Source organism: Psittacula echo (assembly GCF_963264785.1).
Source record: "Psittacula echo genome assembly, chromosome: 4".
Taxonomy (NCBI): Eukaryota; Metazoa; Chordata; class Aves; order Psittaciformes; family Psittacidae; genus Psittacula; species Psittacula echo.
In genome coordinates this window covers 110,584,342-110,610,580 of record NC_137738.1, presented here as the reverse complement: position 1 = coordinate 110,610,580, position 26,239 = coordinate 110,584,342, and the positions used below count along the sequence as shown (strand labels likewise).

General features: G+C 47.1%; 1 protein-coding gene across 1 annotated transcript; it reads right to left on the bottom strand.

Moving 5' to 3' along the window:
* Window positions 1-324: 324 nt before the first annotated feature.
* Window positions 325-26,239, bottom strand: CHGB (chromogranin B; the record flags this gene model as incomplete). Its single annotated transcript, XM_080616009.1, has 7 exons — window positions 26,152-26,239; window positions 23,631-23,768; window positions 21,238-21,337; window positions 6,855-6,898; window positions 5,485-5,578; window positions 2,056-3,797; window positions 325-408 (listed from the first exon to the last, which is right to left on the bottom strand). The coding sequence occupies exons 3-7, from the start codon at window positions 21,305-21,307 to the stop codon at window positions 325-327; spliced, it is 2,034 nt and encodes a 677-aa protein (XP_080472135.1). The 5' UTR covers window positions 21,308-21,337; window positions 23,631-23,768; window positions 26,152-26,239.

Genomic DNA, 26,239 nt, shown 5'->3' with positions numbered 1-26,239 from the left:
GTCCAAGATCAATGGTTTTTATTATTTCAAACTCAGACAAATATATCTCTGAAGAACACCAACACAATTATTTTCACAAGCATATTAAAAATATCTGCCTTGCATGAAAGGGTAGAATACTAAAATTCATGCTATTCAAATCTCAATAGCATAATAGCAAATCAAAGACATTTTCAGCTGTATAAATCACTACACTATAGTGGACAGTAAATAGTATTTCCTGTCTTTAGGGCAAACAACAATCCAGTGGCAGTGAATTTACCACAAAATACAGGTATTGTGAGTGCAGCTACACTGAGCTTTGAAGCGCCAAGCAGCTCATCTTCAGCCTCTCCTGTTGTCGTTAAACTTCTCAGCTATTTTCTGCAGCTCCAGATCCATAGCGGCCAGGTTCTCCAATTCTTTTTCCTGGGGAAACAATAAAGAGCATTTCACACATCAAATAACATTGGCAAATGTTTTGTTCCATGAGAACAAGAGACAGACATCTCTGGCTGCTCACTGGTCCCTGGGCAGGCTGCTAGGGCTAGCAGTGTTAACAGCAGCACCTGCAGCACATACTTTGGGGATTTGTGTAATTTCCTCCTTTTAACCAAATTAGGGCTGGGGAATGTATTAAAATGCTCATTCTGAGACCTGGCCTAATTACAGCTTGATGTTCTTAGCTTTAAAGCACCATTATCAGCTCTGGGGCCCCCAGAACAAGAGGGACGGGGACCTGCTTGAGCGAGGCCAGAGGAGGCCAGGAAGATGCTCTGAGGGCTGGAGCACCTCTGCTATGGAGATAGCCTGAGAGAGCTGGGCTTGTTCAGCCTGGAGAAGAGAAGGCTCCAGGGAGACCTCAGAGCAGCTTCCAGTGCCTAAAGGGGGCCTACAAGAAACATGGAAAGGGACTTTTGACAAGGACATGTAGTGACAGGACAAGGCGGAATGGATTTAAACTCAAAGAGGGGAGATTTAGATAAGATATTAGGAGGGTGCTGAGGCCCTGGCACAGGGTGCCCAGAGAAGTTGTGGCTGCCCCATCCCTGGCAGTGTTCAAGGCCAGGTTGGATGGGGCTTGGAGCAACCTGGTCTAGTGGAAGGTGTCCCTGCCCGTGGCAGGGGTTGGAACTGGATAAGCTTTAAGGTCCCTTCCAACCCAAACCATTCTGTGATTCTATGATTATCTAGCAGTGACCTCCTGCTATCTCACAGCTGCTGCTCCCTGAGGTGTGCATTCTCTTGCTGCCCAGGTGAAGATCCCTTAGGAGACTACAACCTTGTGATCACAGTGGTTCAGGTTTATGGCACACAGCAAGCACTGTGCAACAAGACGAACACCTCCACGTTAACAGATGCTGTGGGGGAAATACATGCAGCCAGTTCTTGTTTATTACTATGACTTGCTAACACTATTTAACCTCTATGTAAATGAGGATTAAACCTCCACTGCTCCCAGCCCAGCTCTGTGCAATAGATACAGTAACATACATGAGGAGCATCTAGCTGATGGGTGTAGAGTCAGTTTTCCTAGACATAACAGGAGGTTCCAGAGCATAACAGGAAGTTCAACAAGAAAAGGACTCACATCCATGGGAACTACATGCACGAAGCAGGCTTACAAGTGCAAGCCAGGCTCTGCTCTGCTGTTACAGCAGAAGTCAATGGACAGCTCCATTTTACTCAATGTCTAACTCACTTTTCACTCAATTTAAACAACCGGACAGACCAAGTGGTGCTTGTTAATCGCCTCTCTGCTCCTTGCTGTTTTATTAGTCTGCAAGACTCTAGGGGGCCCAAAGAGGAAGAAAATCTCCTTTCTCTTCCTTGTCTTGCAGCAGATATAAGCTAATATATCTAATGTGTCTTTATTGTATGAACTGCGCCCTAGGGTAGTTCTGCTGAATTTGTTCAAAGAAAGCAGATTTTTGTATCATTTAAGACCTGTCAGTGTGACTTAAATCATGCTTGTGTTTCAATAAGCAGTTAACCAGCTGCCCTGGGAATGGATTTAGAAATGTGCATGTGAAGTCAGCTTCCCCTGGCTTTGCAGGGAACCACCGGCACACGTACCTCCTCTTCTGTCAGAGGCCTCTGGCTCAGACTCCTTCTGTCATTCCTGATGTGACGTTTTTTCATGTCTTCCCCAGAACTGTACAACTCTGGGAATTCAGCTGATTTCTTCCTGTAACTCAGGAGCTGTGCGAGTGAATCCATCTTCTTGTACTGCCTTTTCATATCGTATCTGTTCATCTTGCCAAAATTATTCTTCTCGCTGCGCCCGTGGTTCAGAGCACTCAGGATTTGCTTTTTCTCCCACCAGTCATAGTCATTATATTCAGGGAAAAGACTCTTCTCGTCCAGGGTGGGCCTGCCTTCCTCTTTGCCCTCCAGAAGCTGCTCTCCTGCGCTATCTCTCTTCTCAAAACGCTGACTCTTCCACCACAGCAGTGGGTAGAAAGAGCTGTAGGACGCTGTGGTTCTCTTATTCTCTGCAGGGAGACGGCTTCTGTACTCTTCCATCTCTGCGTATCTTCCCTCTTCCATGTTCTCCTCTTCATTTTCCATCTCATCACTGCTGTGATGCTTCTTTTCTACTTCCTCCTCACTGTTGCCAGGGTAGCGCTGCTGCTCTACACTGTCCTCAGTGCTGTAGTGTTTTCTGGCCTGCCCTTTGCGCTCTCGAGTGTACGCTTTCTGTGCCCCTTCGTCTTCATTGTCCCACGAACTGTATCTCCCTCCAGCACGATGCTGCCTCTCCTTGCTGCCACCACTGAGGTACCTGTCCAGCTCTTCCTCGCTTTCATCTCCAAGATACGTCCTTTCCTCAGGATGGTGCCTCCTTGCCTCACGCAATTCATCACGGTGTCTCCTCTCCTCGTGCCCTTTCTCATTACTTTCTTCACTGTGGTGATGCTTCTTGTTCTCTTCACTGCTCTCTTCACTCTGCTGCCACCTTTCTCTGTATTCCTCAGTTCCCCGCTCTGCATGGCTCTTCTCCTCCACCTCTTCAGACCCATGCCTCCCCTGGTAACCACTCTTTTCCTCACGCTGCTGCTCAGATTCTTCATAGTGTTTTTGATGGTGGTTCCTTTTGTCCCAGAGAAGCGCTGCCTCTCTGTTTGATCCCTCATGTTGTTCCTCTTTCCCACCACCATGGCCCCTCTTTTCTTCAGAGGTGTCACCCATTCTGAGCTTCCCTTGATAACGTTTGGGTTTGGAGGGTTGCTTTTCCTCCTCTGTTTCTTCACTTTCATCAGATTCCTCATGCTCTTGCTGATGGGAGAAACCGTGTACCTTAGACTCATGGTAGTATTTTTCACTCTTTTCTTCCTCTGCTTCTCCCTCTTCACCTTCATGAATTCTTTTATAAGGGCTCTTCATTCCCTCCTCTGAATGCCAGTGGCCCATGGGGTGCTGATCATTCCCATTAGGCAGCTCCTCTGTGCTTGTGCCTCCAGAGTGGGGCTTCCTGTTGAGAACAGCATGCTCTGCCTCTTCATCAAGGCTCTTGCTCTCTTTGCTGTCTTCACTGAGGTAGCTCTTCTCCTGCTCTTTTCTGATTCCCTGATAGTGTTTCTTTTCTTCTGTATGCATAGGTGCGTAGTGTCCATCCTCCTCTTCCTGGCTTTTACCTTCTTCATGATCAAGTTTCTCCTCATCACTTCCTTTCATGTACATTTTAGACTCCTCTTCTATCTGACTCTGTTCTTTCTCCACACTCCCAGTTTGATGTTTTTCAGTCTCTGCTGGGTCTTTCAAATGCCTCACTTCGAGTTGTTTGTTTTCATTTCTCTCTTTGTCATTTCTACCACCTATAACAACAAAAGCATCATAATGCAGTCATCCAACTCTCCACTGCAGCGGAGTTTTCAGTTTAAATAGATAACTGTCTTCCCAAAGTAACAAGAAGATTTGGACAGAATCAATGTTTTAATTCTGCTTTTCAAATTAGCCAGTTTCTAACATTTTGTACGTTTGCCTGGACAAGCATTAACTACTTTCCATTTAATTATGTGTTTATATAAGTTCCACTGAAACTTCCAGAATAATTCTTCCTTTCTGGCTTTTTTCTCTGTCTGTGATCAGATTTTTAGTATTGAATTAAATTCACTCTCATTCCCATTAAAAAAAATCAATGGGATCTGGAGCTTGTTCAGTTCTCTGAATGCCAGGTCTTATCCATCGCATACTCTTATTCACAAAAAAGACAACCATCTCTTTCAAGATACTCAAAAATATCTGGGCCTTTTAGCACATTCTAAAAGTTCTAAATTGACTGAGTAAAAATAGTTACTTCATAATAGTTTTATTTAATCAAATGCTGCTCCTTCCACTATTTCCAACACGCTAAATGAAAGTCTGACATTGACCACAACAGTAACGGTCTATTTCTATGATGATATTGTTGCTTCACTTGTGCCCCGGTAACATCAGAAATAGCTCATGATTCCTAGAGGTTTTCAGACAATGGCTGCACAGGTTTAAAAATAACTCCTTATTTCCGAAAAGCTTCCCATCACCTGGTATCCTGTGCAGTGAATTAGTTGCCTAATGGCAAAAATACAGACCTTACCCTGGCTCTCTGCAGTAAGCATGCTTTTATTTTCCAGAACATGGCAAATGTACTCTTTTTTTTCCTGCAATCAACGGTGTCATAAACAAAGCTCGATGCCTGATGGCATTCAGCATCTCCTAGAAATTTGGAGCTGAGGACAAATACAAGTATTCCCAAAGCCCCAGACCCACTGTCTTCTGATGACTTTATTAGGGCCATGCATTCCTCTATGAACAAAGAGGAGTCGGATGGGTTTCATGATTGCTTCCTGCTGGCAGGTACGGTCAAGAGCCTTTTTATTGTTCTGTAATCACATAAATGTAACTGGACAGAGGAGAAAGACGTGTGTGTTGTGCAGTTTCGCAGGGTGTCAAACTCAACCATGCTTCACTACAAACAGAGATCAAGCATGCAAACAAGCTTACACCTGACACTGAGGCAGCTAGGCACAGTGCTGCAGGAATGAGCTCATCTGAAATGAGCACTTCCACAGGGATCCACAGGGAGCTTTCAGCACACATCTCCAGACCTCTGGAATCAGTACCACAAATTGTTTCCAGGCTGAGCAAAAGACTCCCCTCTGCCGAGCGGGGCACTGATTCAGTTGCCACCAGGCACAGGAGCCGTGCTGGTTTAAGTGGTGGTTATTTGAAGCATTTCATACTCTGGGAAGCATTCACCATGTGGCCCAAACCTCTCAGGCTACCTAAAGAACTTGTCTCAGACTCTCCAGGTGGCTTAAGTAGAGAGCCACATGTGTTATCCTGGAATCCCTGACAGTTACCAGGTCAGGCTGTTTGCTCTGTGAGCAAGACAGACTAAACAGAAGGAAATGAGAATTCTGACAGCTTCACATGGGCTGAAATAACAGTTCTGCAGCTGCAACACAAGACAGAATCCATCTACCAAATCCCTGTCAGAAGTTCAGGTGATGTTGTACTTACCCTTCCTCAGGATTTCTTTGCACTCAGGATTAATTGGTGGGGCATTTGGCTTGGAGAGAGCGTTAGACAGAACCTCCACTATGCACCGTGTTACCTGGGAGAGACAAAATAGGAGAACAAATTCTCACAGCAGAAATAGAAATCCTACTTCTGACCCAGTTAGTGAGGAAAGCTGCTTTGGGACTGGAGTTCACGCTTACATTTATGAGTTTTGAGTAATTCCCAGCTCTAACACAACTCGCATTTGGGCAACAAGTGCTTTGCTCCTCACTCCCATACCAGTAACAGCGGCGTAGTCATTAGCTCTTTTTTATTCCCCTTTTCTCTGCATAGGTAACAGGCTTCTTTAAAATACTAAATACCCTATTCAGTACAAAGGAGAGTCAAACAACATGAGGTAACAGCACCCTACAAGCAAAATAACCAACACTACACATGTTCAAAAGATGAGGAGTATCCTGCAGGATCTGTCCAAATGGGGATGCTGCAAAGGTGTTACCAGAAGTACTGCTTGGATTGCCAATAAATCAAAACCACTTTTATATCCACTGTGACACGTTCCATTTTTCCTGCCCTGCCTCTTCAGTGCTTAACATTCAACTGGGTAAGCTTCTGGAAACAGAGGAACTCAACTGATTTAGGGAAGCCACACAACCTCCTCTAGTCCTAAGTGCTACCGGGGTATGAACTCCTGTATGAATTCACACACCATTTTTCAAGTGTTGAAGCTGCTGGTTGTGAGCAAGTGCTCAGATCATCAGCAGTACAAGAGCCTCAGGCTGACAATCTGGGTGCCTGGATGAGAGGACACAATAAAACATTCATAGAGACGTTTGTGCTTTAATTGTTTTCAGTTATTACCAGGTATTTACTAACCTAAATTATTACACTGTCAACCAGTGGAGAGGGTCTGACATCAGGTTACAGGGTCTGAGAGCAGCTAATGGCATCTATTCAATCAAACAGGTTAAGACTCTCTTTCCAAAGTAGGAGAAGGCAGGACTGCATTAGAAAGTCCACTACATAGTTGGCAACTGTAGATATTTCATCTTTCTTCACGGTTGCCATCTCACTTTTTACAGTTCAGTAACATGTACTATCAAAGAATGCTTCAGATCATTTTTGGGGCAGCTGTACAGTGTGTAACACCACACTGACACAAGAAGCCAGCTTCCATTTTCATTAAATGCACTGAAGTGCACGCAGGCATCTTCTGACAGCTAAAGGGACTCTGAGCTCCCCATCACCAATGATCTCGTAAGAGTTTACCCTTAAGGAAAATAAGCATTACCCTGAGAGTTCAAAGACAAAACAAGGAGAGCGTGTGGCCATTTTCTCTCTGAAATTTGCTTTCACACCCAGCTACTCACCATGTCTTCAACATGGTCGTTTTCCACTGGAACTGCACTGACACCTAGAAGAAAAACAGATTATTACAGACTCATTAATCCTGCAACAAGCATCACTGACATGAGTTCTCAGTCAAATTACCCACAAAAAGAACACACACCAAGAAACAGAAAGCAATGCTCAAATTCCAAGACAAAAGCTTTATTGCAAGTTAGATCTTCACGTAGCTGCACCCGTCTGGTGGTGAAAAACCAGGATACAAGCAAGGCCAGTTTGCACCTTTTGGCTTCTGCAAGGGGCTCTGGGTGCCCCATCATCACGTCCCCATTAGGATACCATTCTTCAAGACTTTAAAGTGATTGCTGTCCTAGTCCTGCTGAGAAATCCTGTGTCACTTGGATGGGAAGTGGCATCTCAAGGGAAGGACAGAGCCAGAAGGGACAAGGAAAACTCCATTCACCGAGTGGGCCGTTATCACCCCAAGAAATAAGAAAAATCAAATCCCAGTGGAAAACACTGCCCCGGAAGGAAGCCACACAACCTGCCTCAGTCTCTGTCCTGAGGACATGCGGGGTATTAACACCTCCTTGCACCAGTTCTACTCAGTCCAACATATTTGCTTACGGAAGGGAGCTGTCGCAAATGCAGCCTCCATGCTGCTTTGTTTTGCCATCACTGCTGCAATATGTCTCCAGCTGCCTAATGAGCTTGGCTGCATTGTTCAAGAACCAAGTCAAGTCTCATCCACCTTGAGGTTTGCAGAAGTGAAGTGAAGCAAGTCTGCCAGCCACACACCAGTATGTAGAGAAAAGGCTCATTGTATTGTGGCCTCGTGGACTTACTGCATGGTACATAATCACAGTACACAAAGGTACAGTTGGGGTGCAGCTCTGAAGTTTCGACACAAGTCAGGGAAGTCTTAAATTCATCTATCACCCTCTCTGCAATGCTACTTGGTTGGGGACGGAGTTCTTCTGTATCAGGTGAGCACAGAGCAGGTTATGGAGATGAAGGGGGTCAGTCTACAATACAGTGGCCAGGAAAACCAATACTGCCCAAGGAAGCTTCCTGAAAAGCAGGCAGGAGCCTGTAGCCTTGTACTGCTGACAGCAGCAAACCCTTTTGTTCTATTCTGTGCCTGCAGGGGAAGCAGACATCCCCTTGAGCACTGACTCTGTGTGTAATAACTGAACACAACACAATAATAACTCTCTTGGTATTTCCGCTGCCCTCTATTTTTGCTCCCCAAGCACATACGTAGGAAGGTGCCTCTCCAGCCCCCGTCTCTTCACTGCGTATACAACTGCGCTCAGAGAAGGGAACCCACTCAAGGCTAGCACAGAAGGGATTCCCCCAAAATAGCACTGCATCCCTACCCCATCGTTTCCCCTGAATGCCAGATGGTGTGGGGGGAGATGGTGCTATCAGAGCCAACCCTCTCCCCACCTCTTGCTTTCAGGGCTGACTGAGCCAGGCTTTTGGTTACTTTATTTACTAACCTGGTATGCAAATAACTACCACGCTGCACAGTGCTGACGCTGCTGCAGCCCAACCTGCCTGCATCCTCCATCTGAGGATAAGGATGTACGTACACATGGGGGTAGGAGGCTGGCAGCAAAGTTCCTTCTACTAGAAAATAGTGTTAACCACTAAAGGAACATTCTCCCAATCCCAAAGGGGTTGGAGACGCTGCTCTTACGGCACGAGCTGCTCACAGTCACCACTTGCATGTAAAGAGAGGGGACGACCCACTTCATTGCTTCTTGATGAGGCTCCTCTGGTCCTCCAGCCCATGAGAGATCATGACATGTAAAAAAGCAAACATCTGATTTTGTCCTGTTGGTTGTGATGCTGCCACAGTGCATCTCCTGCGAGTTACACCCAGCTGATGTGATAAAACACAGAACAAACTTCTGAATGTCTTTTGCTATGAGAGATGCCAACTTGAGCGCTACATCAGTGGTGCAGGAATATAAAGCCAGGCTGTACTCACTGCCTCTGCCCTGCCACTCCAAAGCTCCTACCTCTCTAAGGAGATCTACAGATAGATTCATGACCAAGCAAGTGCTTGGTTACTGATGAAAGCTGGCATGCACAAAGAGGAAGCACGGGCTAGGCTATGACAGCACAGCAATCGTAACATCAGAAGAAGCAAATGGAACTGAACATATGTCATATTAACCTGCCGGAGGAACAAAATGAGTGTCCAATCCATCCCAGAGCCTGAAATAATACATTGAGGCAGCTTCTCTGCCAGAGCCAAGATAGGAAGCCCGTGGGGAGCGAGTGTGCCCCACTTTAGTGCTGGCAGCGCTTGCCCATGCCAGCTGGCAAGAGCTCCCTTAGGGCCACGCGCCAGCTGGAGATGGCTGCCCAGCACCTCTGCCTTCCTCTCCTCTCCACGTGTGGTCAGGAGGGATGAAGCCATCGCCCTGGCACCGCTGATAGCGCCGGGCGCCCTCCGACCCAGCAGACGTACAGCTGCAGGGATTCACAGCAGAAACACAGCCAGAGCAAGGACCGAGATGGAAAACCTCCCCCTGCCTGCACGCAGACCCACACAGTAAAGCCAAGCCCTGGGTCTGCTTCCCCCTCCTGAGCCAAACCTGCCCAGGCAGTTATGATCAGGTTACTTGATTTTGCAGAGGTGTTGAGAGCTGATGAAGATCACATAAAAAGGATGAGAAATGCAGGACAAATTCACGTGGCTTTTGCTCGTGTCTCCAAGATTGGGACACATCTTTTGGTGGGTGCCTGATGAAATCCCCGCATGGCTTTGTTCCTTTAATGCTGATGACTCAGTGCAGTGCCATTGCTCATCAAAATGTCAGCAAGAACCTTTCCTAGGAAAGACCACAGGAACTTTGGCATATTGATTTGCAGAAGGAGCACTAGAAAGTTCTTGAAGTTAATGTTTCACCCATTCCCAGCCCCAAAGAAAGTCCCTTAGCTGACTGATTCTCTCTGCCGTTTTAAAGCAAGGATGTAAAGAGGTACCCGACTTATTTTTATGGCACAAACAGGAAAAACAAACTTAGCAAAGAATCCCCGTGGGCTCTGTGAAATAAGTCTGGTGAGCTTCTCGGAGCTGGGGTCTCTCACCTACCTTCCACCTTCCCTTCTGATTACAACAAAGGTACCTGAAGGATGCCAACTTCATCACAAAGTACAAGTCCCAGAAGCATTTTGATGTGGATACCTCTAATAGACCTAAAGCTGAATTACTCATCACAGGACAACACTGATTCATTCAAGAAATGATGTAGCACATATAAAAAGCTATAAAGCTGAGCCACTATCTCATCCTATTGTGTTTAATCTTCATTTCACAGGGTGGGTTTAATATTTAGTGCCGAACACCAAGAATATGGTGTTGTGTTAGTTAAAGATGCAGAGCTGCTACTTTACAGTCATCCCTCAGTATTAAGAACAAGGTGGCAAATACCTAGCAGCACCACTTGAATAGGATTTGTGGAAAGAACGTGTACAGAGGGTGGGGAGCGGGGCTGTAATAGACCATAGAATCAGAGAGTCCAGCCGTTATCCCAGCACTGCCAAGACCATCACTAACCCATGTCACTGAGGGCTTCACCTACACGGTTCTTGAGCACTTCCAGGGATAAAGGGGGAGCAGCGCACAGCAGCAGCGGGTGCGGGACCAGCCCGGATACGGCTCCCTGGCCCTACCTCAACCCTGCCTCGTACCAAGGGGTGACGCAGGGCGGGCCGGGCATGACGTCATGACCCAGCGGTGGCGTCACCCCTCGGCTCCAGCGCTCTCCAGAGGCAAAACCCGCCCGTCCCCTCCCAACCGCCCCACGGCCACGGAGCGGCCGCGGCGGGGGCTCGGGTCCCGCTCACCTGCCAGGGCGGCGGCGCCCAGAAGGCCGAGCAGCGCCAGCGGCCCCATGCTCCGCTCCGCTCTCTTCGGCTCCGCTCCGTTCGGCTCCGCTCGGCTCCGCTCGGCGCTATTTAAAGGGGGCAGAGGGGGCGGAGGAGACGGGCGGGGGGCGCCGCTGGGAGCCTGCGTCACTGCAAGCCCCCGGGGGCGGCGCCGATACCGACACCCCCCCACCGCGGGCCGCCCCCTCCCCATCCCGCCTCCATCCCATCTTCATCCCTTCTCCATCCCTTCTCCATCCTTTCCACTCCGGCCTCGAGGGAGCTTCTCCCAGGCCGGCGAAGCTGAGCTCGTGCTCCCTTCCTTCGCAACTAACTACCAGGTATCTTCCTCCTGCCCCCGTCCATACTCCTAATAGCCCTGTACACCCCCGTAGCCATCCCCTAAGAAAAGGAGAAGAGCGGGATTTCCTGCCCCTTTCCCCAGCTCCCAGGATGCAGGATCGTCCTCAGGTCTTTCCCGCCGTTAGAGGATGCTGAGCCTCTGCCTACAGGGAGGAGGTGCGGTAATCCAGCCCTCTGGAACAGCTCTCACAAGAAATCACCGCTGCCTTTCCAGGTGCGTTTCCGACCAAAGCCTTTTCAATGCTGCAGCAGTCTCTTTTTTCCTGCAAGGTTTTTGTCCCTTCCATTCAAATCATTTTGTGTCCCCCCCGCCCTTCACACAGCAAACCCCGAACCAGAGAACGACTGGAAAGTGATCCTGGTACTTATGTCATCTGGTGCGTGAATGACAGGCAGGGTTCCTCCAGAGCTTTACTGGGGAAATCACTGCTCTCAGCATCTATCTCCACAGGCAAACCTCGTATTTACTGTGATGATGCTCTGGGGAGCCACAGCAAACCTACAGAGATGGAGGTCTGCATAATTTTCTTAAGACAGCCTCACTGTCCCAATTAGTCTGTGATGGACTGGAAAGCACAAATTACAGGCTATGATGAGCTCTCCACAGAGCAAGTGTGAACGCTCCCCCGGGTTCCCTTCAGAGCCAGGCAAAGACATTGTAAGACTAGAACTTGTTTTGCTTTTCCTTTCATTAACTCTTAGAGGGCCATCTCCAAATTACGCGTATTTTTCAGCTGTTCTTTTTTGTTTGTTCTCAGGACTAAGCAGGTGGTCCTCTAATTGCCAGTGTTCATGGAGGACAATGGATCTATACATCAAAACGGCAGTTATCTCTATTATCATTCTGCACAATACTGCACAATAGCACTGTCTATTGTGTATCAACAATACCAGGCTGCTATAAGCAGACAGCCTTTAAACAGATAAAACAGGACACAAGGACACAAGACTCCAATAAAACTCGCATGTAGCTCCATCTGTCCATGAAGGAAGCCAGGAACTTCCAACTCCATTTGAAACTTGTTTTACCTCTAGGGCACAAAGTACTTTGTCCACCTTGCATTCAGATTACAGTTTCTGCAAGCAGAGCCCCTTGTTACCTGGCCACCATGAAAAGCAAATCCATTCTGCAATGTCTTCACTCTTCCCTCAACCTCCCCCTCCTGCATGCTGCTCTTGCCTATACAAGCCCCATCTCCACAGGCAGAAGCTTCTTTGGACGTCACCAGCCTGTGGGAGGTTGAGAGCCTGATCCAGGACTATGAAGGATTTCAATGTCTCCAAGGCCTCCATGTCCTCTCCTGTCTGTCTGAGGATTCAGCCTGGCCTCAACCTCCTCAGTTGCTCACGAGAAAGAATTTTAGATGAAATATTTGTCTTTTAAGAATTCTGTGCTTCCCCAGGCATATAAATAGCACTCTCTGGTTATCCTTGTGTAACTGCTCTACTCCAGCATTTGCCTGGCTGTACTTAACTTGGACATGACAGTCAGAAGAGACAAGTGATACAAAGATGCTGAGTAAAAATGGCCAGTTTTTTTAGTTTCTATGAGGTATTCATATTAAGTACCTGTACCATAAATCCTGCTGATGATCAGTACAATCACTACTACAGAAGCCTTCTTGCTGCAGAACACACAGCTCAGACTACGCAGTCCCACGCCCCTGCCTCACATGGCTTCTAATCCATCCCTTTCACTGCAGCAGTGTGGTGAGCCACTGCAAGAGAAGCTGTGGCTGCCCCATCCCTGGCAGTGTTCAAGGCCAGGTTGGACAGGGCTTGGAGCAACCTGGTTTAGTGGAAGGTGTCCCTGCCTGTGGCACGGGGGTTGGAATTAGCTGAGCTTTAAGGTCCCTTCCAATCCATTTTGTGATTCAGGGCTGTTTTCTCAGTGCCAGTTGGTTTATTTATATTCAACTTGTAGGATTTCTGTGAAACGCTCCCTTACTTCAGCATTGTGTGGGCTGATCCCAAAGAATCAAGAAGCCCTGTATGTGCCATTGATAAGAGAAGATGTGAGAGCACTGCCAGGGCATGTTTTGCCATCATTTACATCAGGGTCTAAAAAAACGCCTTCAGATTTTATAAGAATCGAGGTTACAAAGATTTGCAAGCTCTGCAGGAGGTCTGTGACAGGAGCTGGAACAGAACTGGATGGAATATATCTAATTCCATCTTCAGCACCCAAGGGTAGGATTTCTAAACATCATCCTACAGACTTTTCTTTCCAGTGCTGGAAAACCAGATAGAGAAGACAGAGGAAATCCAAGCACCTTGCCCACAGTTAATTAGGTCAGCATGTGTTTTCAAAACAGTGTTGCTTCACATGGGCTTTTACAGCTAGGTATCAGCTGGCATGAGTTTTCCCTTGGATTAAGAAAGAGATGTGACTGCATTAAGTCAAGGTTACAGCAGGCAGTGGCACATTTCACTCCATGGGTTGTGAGTGGCACACCCCAACCTCCCTTCTCAGATGTGTCAGAACTCTGACTGCAGTGATATATGCGCCTCATAATATTGTGACAGTCTATCGTGCTATGAATAAATAGCATGTATCCTGCTGGATTCTCTCAAATATAAATGCTTAGAAAAACCCAAACATGTTTGGCTCATGCTAGAAGCAAGAACTTCAAAGGATGACAAGCGAGTTCCTGTGTCTGAGCTCCTTCTAAATTGAGACTGCTTGGGGAATATGAGGATTGCTTTCCTCTAATTAGATATGCTAGTTGGATTATCCTCATTCTTGGATGCCAATTAGTTTTCATGGATTGAAAATCCTGCAGACCATTTCAGGAACAAATTCATCTCATTCAGAATGTGCTAAGGGGACAGATCTGGAGAAAACACCAATCAAATCTGAAAAGGCAGCACCTCAAGGGACACCATCTATCCAGCTTCACTAATGGCAGCAAAAATTGTTTCAGAGGTCTTATGCATATGCAGTGCTGGTTGCAACATAACGGATAATGGAGTTGCACACATACTTCGGCTTTGCTGTTGTTATACATCACTCTCTATATATATTCACCCATAGCTCACTAGTACCAACTGTTACAGTGGCTTAGAGCTGGAGCAGCACACGGTTGAACCAAGCCCCAGGAATTCAATTATCATCTTAGTAGCTCTACAGTGAGGCAGGATGAGGTGCCTGGCTCATCTCTTTGTTCATATGAGGAATTAAAATCGATCAGACACATCCACCAGAGAAGGAACAGGCCAGTGCTCAGCTGGATCTCATCTGCACTGTGTCCAGACAGGGGACCTGGCAAAGCAGAAGAGGTGCCTATGCCCATATACACCCCAAAATCCTTGCATTGCTCCAGCCAAAGCCTCTGTGCGAGGCAGCAGCCAGGACCACGCTCAGACCTCTTCCTTCTTACTGAGATTATTTATCCTGTACCACGCACCTGCAGTGATGCTAATGAATGGAGCTTGCTTGTCAAGCTACAGGAGGATCTGACAAATGACAGGGACAGAGGTATCAGGAACAATGTCTGCTTGAGCTAAATCAATGGGAGATGAAATGATACTGCTATTAAATAAGCCATAATGCTTCTAAGCACACCTTGCAGCAGCCTGTGCTTGGGCACATCAGGCTGGTACGGTTTGTTACTTGTAATGGGTGCTCAGCCTGCACCTTTCAGTTTAGCCTGTTATCCAAAACCCAACAGTGATAAAAATGCACCCTCACAGCAAAACTGAGTCCACAAGATACAAATCACCTGAATACACCGAGATATAAACCCACCTAATTCTGTATTTACACAATCATCAGCTTTCAATTTCAGTCTAAAACCACATCTTTTGGCTCCACTGAAGTATTTTGGGTCATTTTCCCCCTGAAAGTTAAATATGCCTGTCACTGCCTGTGGCCTTAGCACACGGCATCAATGAACTGCCTAGCAAACTGAACTCCAGTTGAGAGAGGAGCTGTGAAGAGACGCTGTGTGGTACAGATACGTAGTTTCTGTAATGTGGGCAACTATCTTGTTTTCCTTACTATACTTGCACGGTACCTCACACAGTGGTGTTTTGTTCATGACACGTTGCTCTTAGGCAGTACAGAAACAACTGCTAGAAACTGCTAATCTTTAGTCTCAAAGGCTTTCTTCAAAGAAAATCTAAAGAATCTGCAGGATATTCCTGCTTCAGAACCAAGAGAACCTTAAAAGTTCAGGTGGACTCTTCTTCAATTGTCTTTCTAGGTCTTCTTTGAAAAAAGAAGATTTTGCTCCCTTCTAACTCTCTTCCATGCAGGATCCTTCTAGCTCCAGCTCTTCAGTGATATACCTATATGACAGGAATAAGGTCAAATGTTACATGGCCAAACTGAAAAAAGGTTTAAAATACACCTATAAGACATGTCATAATTGTTAAGGAGTATTAAAAATGCATGCACAGACTCTGCTGTGGTCTTCTGGTAAAAGCTCTATGTCAGTTGACACAAATCTTCACGGCCTCTGGATAGACTTACAGGCTACAGAAGCTGTAAAAACCTTCTAAGCCAAACCCAAAACAAAGGTGAGAGAGGGAAGACCTGAAACACAACCATTTCCCTGATATCCCAGGTTTTCCACATGAACATCTTCATACACACCACTCACACCTATCTCCCATCCCTCCCCAATCATTCCTCTTAGTGTTCTCCAGCTTAGGTGGGAGAAAACTACATTATGCTGCAATACAGAAAAAAATACATAAACAAAAAGCAGACGTTGGGAACGGCACTGTCAGCATGATTACCCCTAAAAAGCAGTGCCACTTCCAAGGTCTTCCCCTGATAGCAACTCACTGATCTTGCTTGCTCCAGGCAGTATACGCAACTTAGCTCTTGAAATTACACTGGTATGGCACCCATGGCAAAGATGACATTGATGTGAAATGATAAGTGTGTTTCCGGCCCTCCTACAACAGAAAGTTGGAATTTGCCTAATACTGCTGCGTTGCTGGGATTTTTAGTCACAAGTCTCTTCATCTTCTCTGTGCTGCCACTTCTCACCTTGGTATAAATTCCTGATCTGCTGTCAGAAAATGATGTGCTGGAGTCCCAGTCAAAACCTGCCACTTCAGATGAACTGGGCATCAAGCTAAAATGCAGCTTTGGATCCACAGGAGCTCAGGCAGCCCTTACATGATTACTCATGGCTTTATGAATTTGGCCATGACTATATCCTCTCCTAGCTTTGGCTGTAATTAAATTGCCTTGCTGACAACAAGAGCGACCTCTGCAGCCCCAGACACCTGCTCTTGCTCAAGGAGAAGTAACAGCATCCCAACACCCTCCTCACCAGAGATACGTCCTGGACAAAGAGCAGCCCCCAAAGGCTGCCAGCATGTCGCCTTGGCCCTGCTTTCAGATGCTCAGCGTCACTGTGTTACTAGAGCTCCTAGGCAGCTGATGCCCAGAGAGCAGCCTGAGAGCTATGGAGCATCTCACACTCCAGTCTGGGCACAGTGGAGCTGTACATCCAAACCCCCTAACCCCTAGAACCACAAAACAACCCCTGCTCAAGCCCCCCCCCAATGTTTTACGTACGCAATTAACCATGCTGGTAACCTCCCTGGTGAAGCAGCCCGGGGCTTGTGCAGTAGACTGTAAAACAGGATGGAAATTTTCTTTCAGCAAGCAAAATGCTGACTTAAGCCCTCGTATTCCGAGTGCTGCTTGTCATTAAGCAAAAACGACTTTTACGGTTGCCTTTGCACTGCAAATAATTTCATTTAGGCGATGAAACGGCCCCATTCAGTGTTTCTGTCTGCGTTTTGTCAACTGTGTATGTTCCATTTAATATTTACAGACTAGGGCACTAGTCTGGCTTACTTAGTAATTCGTTTCTTTAAATATTTATAGCACTTTTGACTCTCAGCAAGGGTTCTGTTCGGTAAGAACAATATTGGTCTGTGGTTGACAGTGTCATGGAAATTTCAGAGGCAAATTTCAATATTGTAAGATAAAAATACATAGGTTTTTGCAACAGACCATAATGATTTCAAAGGAAAGTTTTTAATGCTGAATGATACATGTATTGAAAAAAAAAATCCCATTATGCCCTTACACATCATTCCAGACTGAAAGCACAGTGCCGAGAGATCTATTTCATGACACTGGTACTCACACAGCAAAAGCGATCGCCAACGGAATTTTCAATCCCCTCTTTTCAATTGCCATTGACACTAAAAGCAGAAATCCAGCTGCAAGAGGACCTCCTGACAGAGAGAGTAAAACCTCCAAAATGCAAGAGGAGTTTTTGCTAAGATCTCTTCCCACTAGAAAATCCCTTTTTTCTTTGCATATGCTGATTTTAAGACTTTTAGGCTCTCTGTGTGAAATGCTGTGTGCTTATAAAAAAGGCTTAGGAGGCTTAAGCTTAAAGGCAGCCTTGGGAATTGAAAATATGTGGCAGATATTACTTACTCCATCAGTGTAAATTTGTCTAGCTCCACTGATTTCAGAGACTACATTCAAATGATACCAGTAGAGACCCAGGACCAGAAAGCACATCCCTTGCCTGTCATTCTAGGCTTTGCTGGAGATGCCTAAGTTTTCAGGTATTCCTTCCTGGGTAAGACAATAACTACCTACATTTGTGCTGTAGGAACAATTTTCCAGAGGCAAATGACAGATATAATTTCTCTGCAAAATGCCAGATGGAAAAGTTGCGGCCTGTCAGGAATGTTGACTTCTTCATGCACAAACCCCTGTTCATTGGGCACCACCATCCTTTTGCTCTTGATTTTTTTCCAGTCTCATCTCCCCTATTACAAGTCCAGGGACATCGGATAACTCACCCAAACAGCGAGGCAGAGGAAGCAGAGACACTGCATTTCAGTGTTGATTTGATGTTCTGCAAGACATACTCCATCTCTGGCAGTGTTCAAGGCCAGGCTGGACAGGGCTTGGAGCAACCTGGTCTAGTGGAAGGTGGCCCTCCCATAGCAGGGGGGTGGAACTGCATGAGCTTTAAGCTCCTTTCCAACCCAAACCATTCTGTGATTCTATAAACCACCTTCCCTGCCACTGCAGCACACCAGCCAGTAGAGCAATCATCTGCCCTGGGACTGAAAAAGCAGCCATCACGATAAGTAATATCAGTAGGAATAAGCAGCTGGGAGTGAGAATGATTAGTGGGAAAAAGCCCAACACACAGTGGCTCTGCAAGCCAAGTGGCAGTAACTGCTTCTCCTTGCAGGAGGAGACACCAGAGTCTGGCTCCCTGACCATGAAGGCTTTCAAATGCAACCCAAGCCTTCCCTCCAACCCTGCAATAACCAAGAAAGTCCCTCTCAAGGATAATGAGAGTATTTTCAGAGTGGAAGAGCTATTCTGCAAGAGGCAGAATTAATGACACATGAATTCAAAGATTCTGACTGCATCTTTTTTCTCCCCAGGGATCCCAGTGTGCTCCTGCATCCCAGCCCACCCATTCCCCTGCTCCATCCTGCCCTGTCCTCACCTCCCTCCCTCTTGTTCCAGCCATTTTGGTTGGGCATGGTGCAGTCTGGCACTGTGCAAGTGCTGACTGGCCAGGAGGATGGACATGAGCTGATCCCTCAGGGAGGCATTAATTTAGGTCTCTATCCATGTGCCAGTAACATTAATTTAGGTCCTTCTCTTCAAACATGGTCACAAACCTTCTGGCTTTGCCACCTCTGTACAAACAAGCCAGTCAGCACTGGCATACCAAAGCTATAAGCATAGATGATACACAGGGATCCTATGGCTCCACATCAGGGCCACCACTCTCTCCCTTCTCCAAAGATCCCTCCCTTCTCAGAGATAGCAACATGGTCTGGCAGAAATTCACTTCCACAGTGCCTGGCACTCATTACTCCTCTCATTCATCTAGCTGGTCTTGAAGAGAAGTTTATGGTTTTGTGGCTACCAGAGATTGGGTATTTGGTTCCTGCTGGGTTCCTTGGAAAAGCACCTCCTGCAAGAAGTTCACTGCAGCTGGCACTTGGCAGCCTACAGGCAGGACCAGGCAGAGAGCAATGGGCATCCTTGCTGACATCCAAAACCCCATCACACACGTCTGCCCCTGCAGCTTTCCAGCCAAAAAGCCTCACAATGTGCTGCAGGCCCCTCGCCAGGGATACGGAGCCAGCACACAGCCTGCCAAGGAATATAGAAAAAAGCTCTTTCAAGATTAAATGTCCTCACAAGGTGGAAACCAGCAGATGCCAAGAGCTGTGATTTGTTATTCAGTGGTACTAATGTGGGAGCCTGCCACTGCTTCCCTCTCCAGACCTTGACCAGCTGGAAGCCAGGCTCCCATGGGAATGGGGTGGTGCAGCTCTCCCTGGGGTCCTCAGCACCTTTGATGCCACACTACCTTGTCCTCAGGTCTATCTCTTGAAAAAGCAGGTGCAGGACATTCTCTTTGGCACAAGCTCTCTGGATTTGCAACACCCCACGGTTTCCTCAGCCTTTCTGCTGGCAGCTGGTGCTGACCACACTCAGACAGGAGGCCCATAGGGGTGACTCCATCCAGCCACTCCATGTGATGTTTGAAAAGCTGAGCAGAAACCATTTTAAACACTGGGAGGAAAATGATATGTGTTGGTGCAAGCCCTGATGAAAGGCCCAACATACAGTTGTAACCCTGAGAGCAGAGAGGTGATGCAAGTGGGAAAAGCAGGAAAAGTGACCCTGAAAGAGGCTCCGCAACCTGGGGAAGAGCAAGCCATAGTGGCTGGCTTTGCCAGCTCTCATGTGAGGTGAACTAAGTGTCAAACCCTGGCTTTGGGAGGAGACAGCTCCCAGATGGCTCCTGCTCCAATGCAGATCCACATTGAGTGGCCACCTCAGCAGAGATATTTCAGCTCAAATGGGCCAAGTGTGGCAAACTTACACTGGGAACAAAGCTAAGAGGACACCTCCGTTCAAGGTTGGGAGCACCCAGTGCTGGCTGGGCAGTGTATATGGGTGACTGTCACACCCAGACTTAGTAGCTCTGAGGACAACCAGGGACCAGGGCTGTTGAGCATGCCTGCTGCACTCAAACACTGAACAAAAAGCATCTGTGCTTAGCTGGCTTCATTTCCTTCTCCTCATGGAAGGATAGGTGCTGATACCTGCTCCTCTCAACAAGCACTAGCACCGCAGAGGCACCCCATGGAAGCAGAAGCAGGAAAGAAGGGCCAGAAATCAGTCTGCACCTTGTCCAGAACACCACTGCATTTTGAGTCTGATTCACTGTTGCCTCTGGAAGTACTTCCCCAATCTTCAAAACAGTCTTTAGCCACAGTCTGTTCTTTCTCATCCCAGTGGATTTTTTCTCTTTAATTCATATACAACAGGTTTATTCTTGAACACCAGATGATCAGCATTAACAGTCACAGAGACAAAAACACAGACATGGGACTTGTCTATATGCTTCTCACCACTCCATGTGGTACTCACCTCATGGGCACCTCTTTCTGCTTCCAGCACCAAACATGTCTCAAAACTAAGACCAACCTTTCCTTACTGAAGTGAGAACTCAGATGACAAAAAACCCACTCCAAAATACAAAAGCAAGCAACTGCCCTATAGGTCCAGCCATTCCGTAGAGGGAAGAAGTGCTTTGAGAACACATAGGCAGCTATCTCACAGCTGCCTTCAGCTGTGTCCTGACTCTCTTGGCTCCCAGCCCATGCTCAGAGCAGTGATGCTTCCTTAGGGATCACCAAGACCCAGGAAGGCTGAGGGGACAAGGACATGAAGACAAGCCAACCTCACAGAACACATGCTCAGTCACTTCTTAAACAAGGGGACCTGGACCACAGACACAAACCCATGTTATTTCAACCTCTAACTGCAGCCTTTTTGGGGAAGTTACTGTTAGACAAAAAGGGGGTGTATGCCCTGTCCTCTCACTCTTTCTTCAAAGCTCTCAACATACCCAGAACAACCTCCTGGAAACTAAGAACAAACCAGTTTGTGAAAGGTCACACTGAAAATGTGTTGCAGGGCACAGCACTCATCTCCCCTATCCCCACACTGGTGTCTTTAATCACAGAATCATCTCATTTCCCTGGTGCTGATTTTAGCACCCATTTAGCAGCATTCCTAGCCCAGATACTGCATCTTACCCAGAAATGCAGTCATTACAGCTAATGCTGGATAGGGTTACCTGCCCTGAAGTTGACTGACATTTCCCAGTACAAGAAACCTACCTTCTGGAGTGAGTGGAACTTTGTTCAGCTTCAACTGAGGTGAGATTTTCCATGCCAGATGTCCTTTCATTACAAGACTTTCCCTCTTAATTCACAGCACCTGCAAATAAATAGGTCATTGCAAAGGCAATTTAAATAAAGGTCTGACCTTTCAGCTATGAGTTTTCTGGCTTTGGTTAGATCCAGCTACTGTCTTAATCACATCTTATTATTTCATGCTCTGTGTGCTATGTGCCAGTTTATACTTTTAAGGAAGAAATGCTGGCATATGTTGTTGGCTAGTAGATGTGTGGGGAAAAACAGTCATTAGGGAAAGCCTACAGAACAGGGTATTTTTAAAATGAACTTTTGTGTTGTGGGAAAACATATGCCCCATACAAAGTCACCTACACTCAATAATGAAATTGACACATTTATATAGGATGCATATTGCCTCTTGTACACTGACTTTAGCAACCTTATGGTTGGACAAGGCCTTGAGTGACATGGTCTAGTGTGAGGTGTCCCTGCCCAGGCAGAAGGGTTGGAACTAGATGATCTTCAGGTCCTTTCAAACCCAAACCATTCTATGATTCTATGCTATACCCACACATAGCAAACCACCTCAGACTCCTGGGAAAAGATCTTCTATTGGTGTAAATGACCCCAGCTCCGTTTGCAAGCTGGGAGCTGCTGAGGATGTGCTCCAGCACCTGCCTGTCACAGGAGCTCAGCTCCCGGATGGGGCAGGTCATCGGCATGAATCAGTGCCTCCCACTAGCAGCTGTGTGGGAGGGAAATCAAAATGCTGTTGGAGTAGGCATCAGTGAGGCCATCAATACCAAAAGTCCTGGAGGATCTCCCAGCTGAGGAGAGTGCGGAATGACTTAACAGCAGAAGGATTTGTCAAGGATGACAAAACAGTTTGTATCAGGCATTTCTGTAAGGTTTGTTCTGGGAATAGAGAGGTAGCGCTCAATGCCTGCCAGGCTTAATCTGAAGATGAGCCCCAAGGCAACGCAGGTGGCTGGGGAGGGTGTGTGCCTGCTGCAGCCTGAGTCACCGTGGGCTTTGGATCTGGGCTGAACAGCAGGGCAAGCCCTTGGGCACTGGCTGTCAAGTCCTGTGTTCCTCCTACTTGGCAATAATGGATCAATTTTGCTTGTCATACCTGCTGATGTTATTTTCCCATATTATACTTCACTTGCACATATCACTGGAAGATCTTGTGGAATCTTGTATACCCACAGCCCTGAACAGTGTTGTGGGTTTTAGGTGTCGTCCTAACCCAGCCTCGGAGCACTGCTCCTCTGCTGTGAGCCAGGACACTTTTCTGAACAAGCAGAAGGGAAAAACACACTTGGATTTGTTCTACAGTGAAGGACAGCAAATGCCTTTGCAAAAGCAACCTCCACATCCTACTAGAGAGCACAGAGAAACAAACTGAGGGGACAAAGGAAGACTAAACTTAGGCACAGCTTCCTGGGAGCAGCCCTGGGATGGTGCAGGGTATGCAGCTCCAGGGGCTCACACCAGGAGACAGAGGGGAGGCGGGTGGAAGGAACACGGGCTGCAGAGGAGACACTTTCACTGCTTCAGGCCACTGCAACCAGGGAGGAAACAAATGTGCCTTGCATGTGTTCAACCTCCGTAACAGGGATCAGGAGTTCCTGCTCTCCTGTGCCAGTTGCCAGAGCTGCAGCAGCATGATTTAGGGAAAGCTGGGAAAACTTCCTCTGACCTCTTAAAGCAGGCAGAGGGCAGGAGGGTGCCTGGGATCATACTCCCCTAGGGTCATGCTGCCAACTGTGCTGAGCAGCATGTCATGGTTGGGATAGAGCAAGGGAAAAACAATAGCTCAGAGGGATGTTTCCCACGGCACAAAGGGGCAACTTGCAAGCTATCTTGCCCAGAGCATGCACACAGCAGTTTTTCTGCCTCGCAGGTAAATATTCAGTGGTTGCAGCTAAGTCTGCTTTTGAAAGCTGAACCAAAGCAGCCCAGCTGCCTACTGAGCTCATGGTGGTGGAGTATGTTTGGGTACAAAGTGGTCCAGCATTGCCTGGTTCCTCACCCCCAGGGAAACAGGTTATTTCCTGCCTTAAATAATGCAGTGGAGGAAAAAATGAAACGGTGGGATGGATCACAGAAGCAAACAAAGCAAATGGAGAGAAAACAACACCAAAGGGGCTCTGAAAGACAATGGTTTACGCTTCATTGAGTGCTGAAACCAAGGAAGCATCAAAGCCAAGTTAAGTGCAAGGCAGGCAGAGGAAAGCACTTCACCTCTCAGAAAGAAACACTTTCCCTGACCTTGTTCACAGACTGGAGAGAAATGTACAGAATGTGGGACATTTCTATGAGGGCCTTGTACCACTCTAGGTACTTAACATCCAGAAAACCCTGTTATTTACCTGGAAGGAGCCATCATCTATCCACCCATGGATGGCCATACTTCCAAGCCACTGTATCAGTCCTTCTGATGAGCAGAGCTGGATCAAAAGTAACAAGCCTGTGACCATGCTTCTGTGGCTTCTTCCAGTCATGGAAGGCTGAAAAAACCCCAACCAAAAACACAACAGGACTGAATGTTCTTGAAATTCAGGCAATAGCAACAAGAAAGGAGAAGGCAGATATTCCACATAGTAACTGATACCCAGAAAGTGTAAACTCAGCAGTGTATCGGGGTCATGGCAGCAGCAAAGCTGGAACGCGAACACTGAGACATACCTAAGGGCAGGAACATCTGCAGGGGAGTGTTCATCCTCTCCTATATGTAGGGATAGGGCAGAGGGAGAGCTAAGTCACTTCAAAAGCATTGAACCTTTGGAGTAACAGCATGAGTTTATTCATGTCTTTGACTTCAGAAGGGATGAAAGACAACCACAGTGCAAAGCCTTTCTAGATGTAACTGCTACAAATATCTTGGATATTAATAACCTGGATATAGATTCCCTCCCATCCCAAGAGGAAATTTCAAGATGAATTTTCACTTGTTTTCTAGGAATGCGCCCCAAGCACATAATTTCTGGTTTTATTCACAAAGGACACAAGTTTCCTCCCCTTTGTTCTGCAACAAGTATGGGGGCCCTGTCTGTGAAGGCAGTGACCCTAGAGGTGCTTTGTAGCAGCACTTCCAACCACACAAACAATAACTTTGGCCAACTCTTTCCAAACCACATCCCAGCATGTCGGACTGTCACCCACCTAAACAAGTGCTGAGACGTATCCCCTCTCCATTTTCCTTGAAGGTAATTTACCCTTCCTCAACACTTAGCCTCTCAACCACCTACTGTGCAAAACAGCACGGACACAGGAATCAGACTCATACTCCAAAGAAAACAAACACAATTAAGAAAAAATACCTCTCTACAAGACAAGATCTGTGTCAAATGTATCACCTGCTCCAGAGATGTCTATTCCAAAGGGCTAAATCTTTGCCCTTCCTTCTGTCTCAGCATAAGACATACATCTATTTTTGGCAGGCTTATTGGCATGAGCTGAATATTGTATTGTACCTGGAAGTGAGCAGCACACAGAAGAACCACAGGCAGTCCTGACCGTGAGGGATGCAAACATCTCAAAAGGTGGCATGTTTCAGTAGCACAGAGCTTACCACATCCTCTGAGAGATGCCAGCCAAGACTTGTAGATGTGAGTCATAATCCAAATTTTTCAGCTGCATCCAGGCTGTTCTGCGTACATTGCTCTTTAAAATCAAAGTTTCATGCTCTCCTCTGTCACTATCTACCTTCATGCTCTTTCCGCAGCTGCCTATTCTCTGTTTTGTCATTGCTTCCATCTCATTTCCTAAAGGGTTGAAGAGTAATGAGTCCTCTTTTCCCTCTTCTTGAACATCAGAGATTTCTAATAAGAAAACCAGGATGTTAAAGGCAGTGGCTGTGCGGCCCCCATGAGCCTGGAGGAGCTAAAGCAGAAGCATGATTTCCCTGGAGGCACCTCACCTCCCCTTTGGCCCTTGGTGTGTAGAGAAGCAGCATGATCCCCCCACAGCAGGACCCCAGATTAACTTCCTGGATATGTACCTTCCAAACCAAGATTGCCTCATTTCTGCTGCCCAGCAGAAAAGGACCTGGGAGTGCTGATTGATCGTGGCTGAACATGAGCCGGCTTGTGCCCAGGCAGCCAAGAAGGCCAACAGCATCCTGGCCTGTATCAGCAATAGTGTGGCAGCAGGGCCAGGGCAGTGATTGTCCCCCTGTACTGGGCACTGGTGAGGCTGCACCTTGAATCCTGTGTTCAGCTCTGGGCCCCTCACTACAAGAGAAACATTGAGGTGCTGGAGTGGGTCCAGGTAAGTGCAATGAAGCTGGTGAAGGGCTAGAGCACAAGTGTGATGGGGAACAGCCGAGGGAAGTGGGGTTGTTCAGTCTGGAGAAGAGAAGGCTCAGGGGGGACCTTATCACTCCCTACAACTACCTGAAAGGAGGTTGTAGTGAGGTGGTGGTCGCCCTCTTCTCCCAAGTAACAGGTGATAGGACAAGAGATAACAGCCTCAAGCTGCACCAGGGGAAGTTTAGATTGGATATTAGGAGCGATTTCTTCACAGAGAGGGTGCTCAGGTATTGGAACAGGCTGCCCAGGGCACTGGTGGAGTCACCATCCCTGGAGGCATTCACACAACCGTGTAGATGAGGTTTCTCAGTGATACGGTTTAGTGGTGGCCTTGGCAGTGCCGGGGTAACAGTTGGATTTGATGATCCTAAAGGTCTTTTCCAACTTAGTTAATTCTATGATTCTATCATCATTTAAAACCCATAACAACAAATGAACAGCTATTCCCTTGGATGTTTTCAAAACCTCATTCAAAAAGCAGATAAAAAGATGGCAGCTCAGGTTTTTCCAGGCCTCAGGAGGAGCACTCTGTGTGTGCTCTCTCTCCTCACAGTCCCAAAGACGGGGTCCAGACAGATACCTCACATTCGTTATGAGTGGAGAAGGCCACGTCTGGCTCCAGGGCTGATCTAGGGTGAGACTAGAGTCCATTAGGGTTTCTTTCCTCT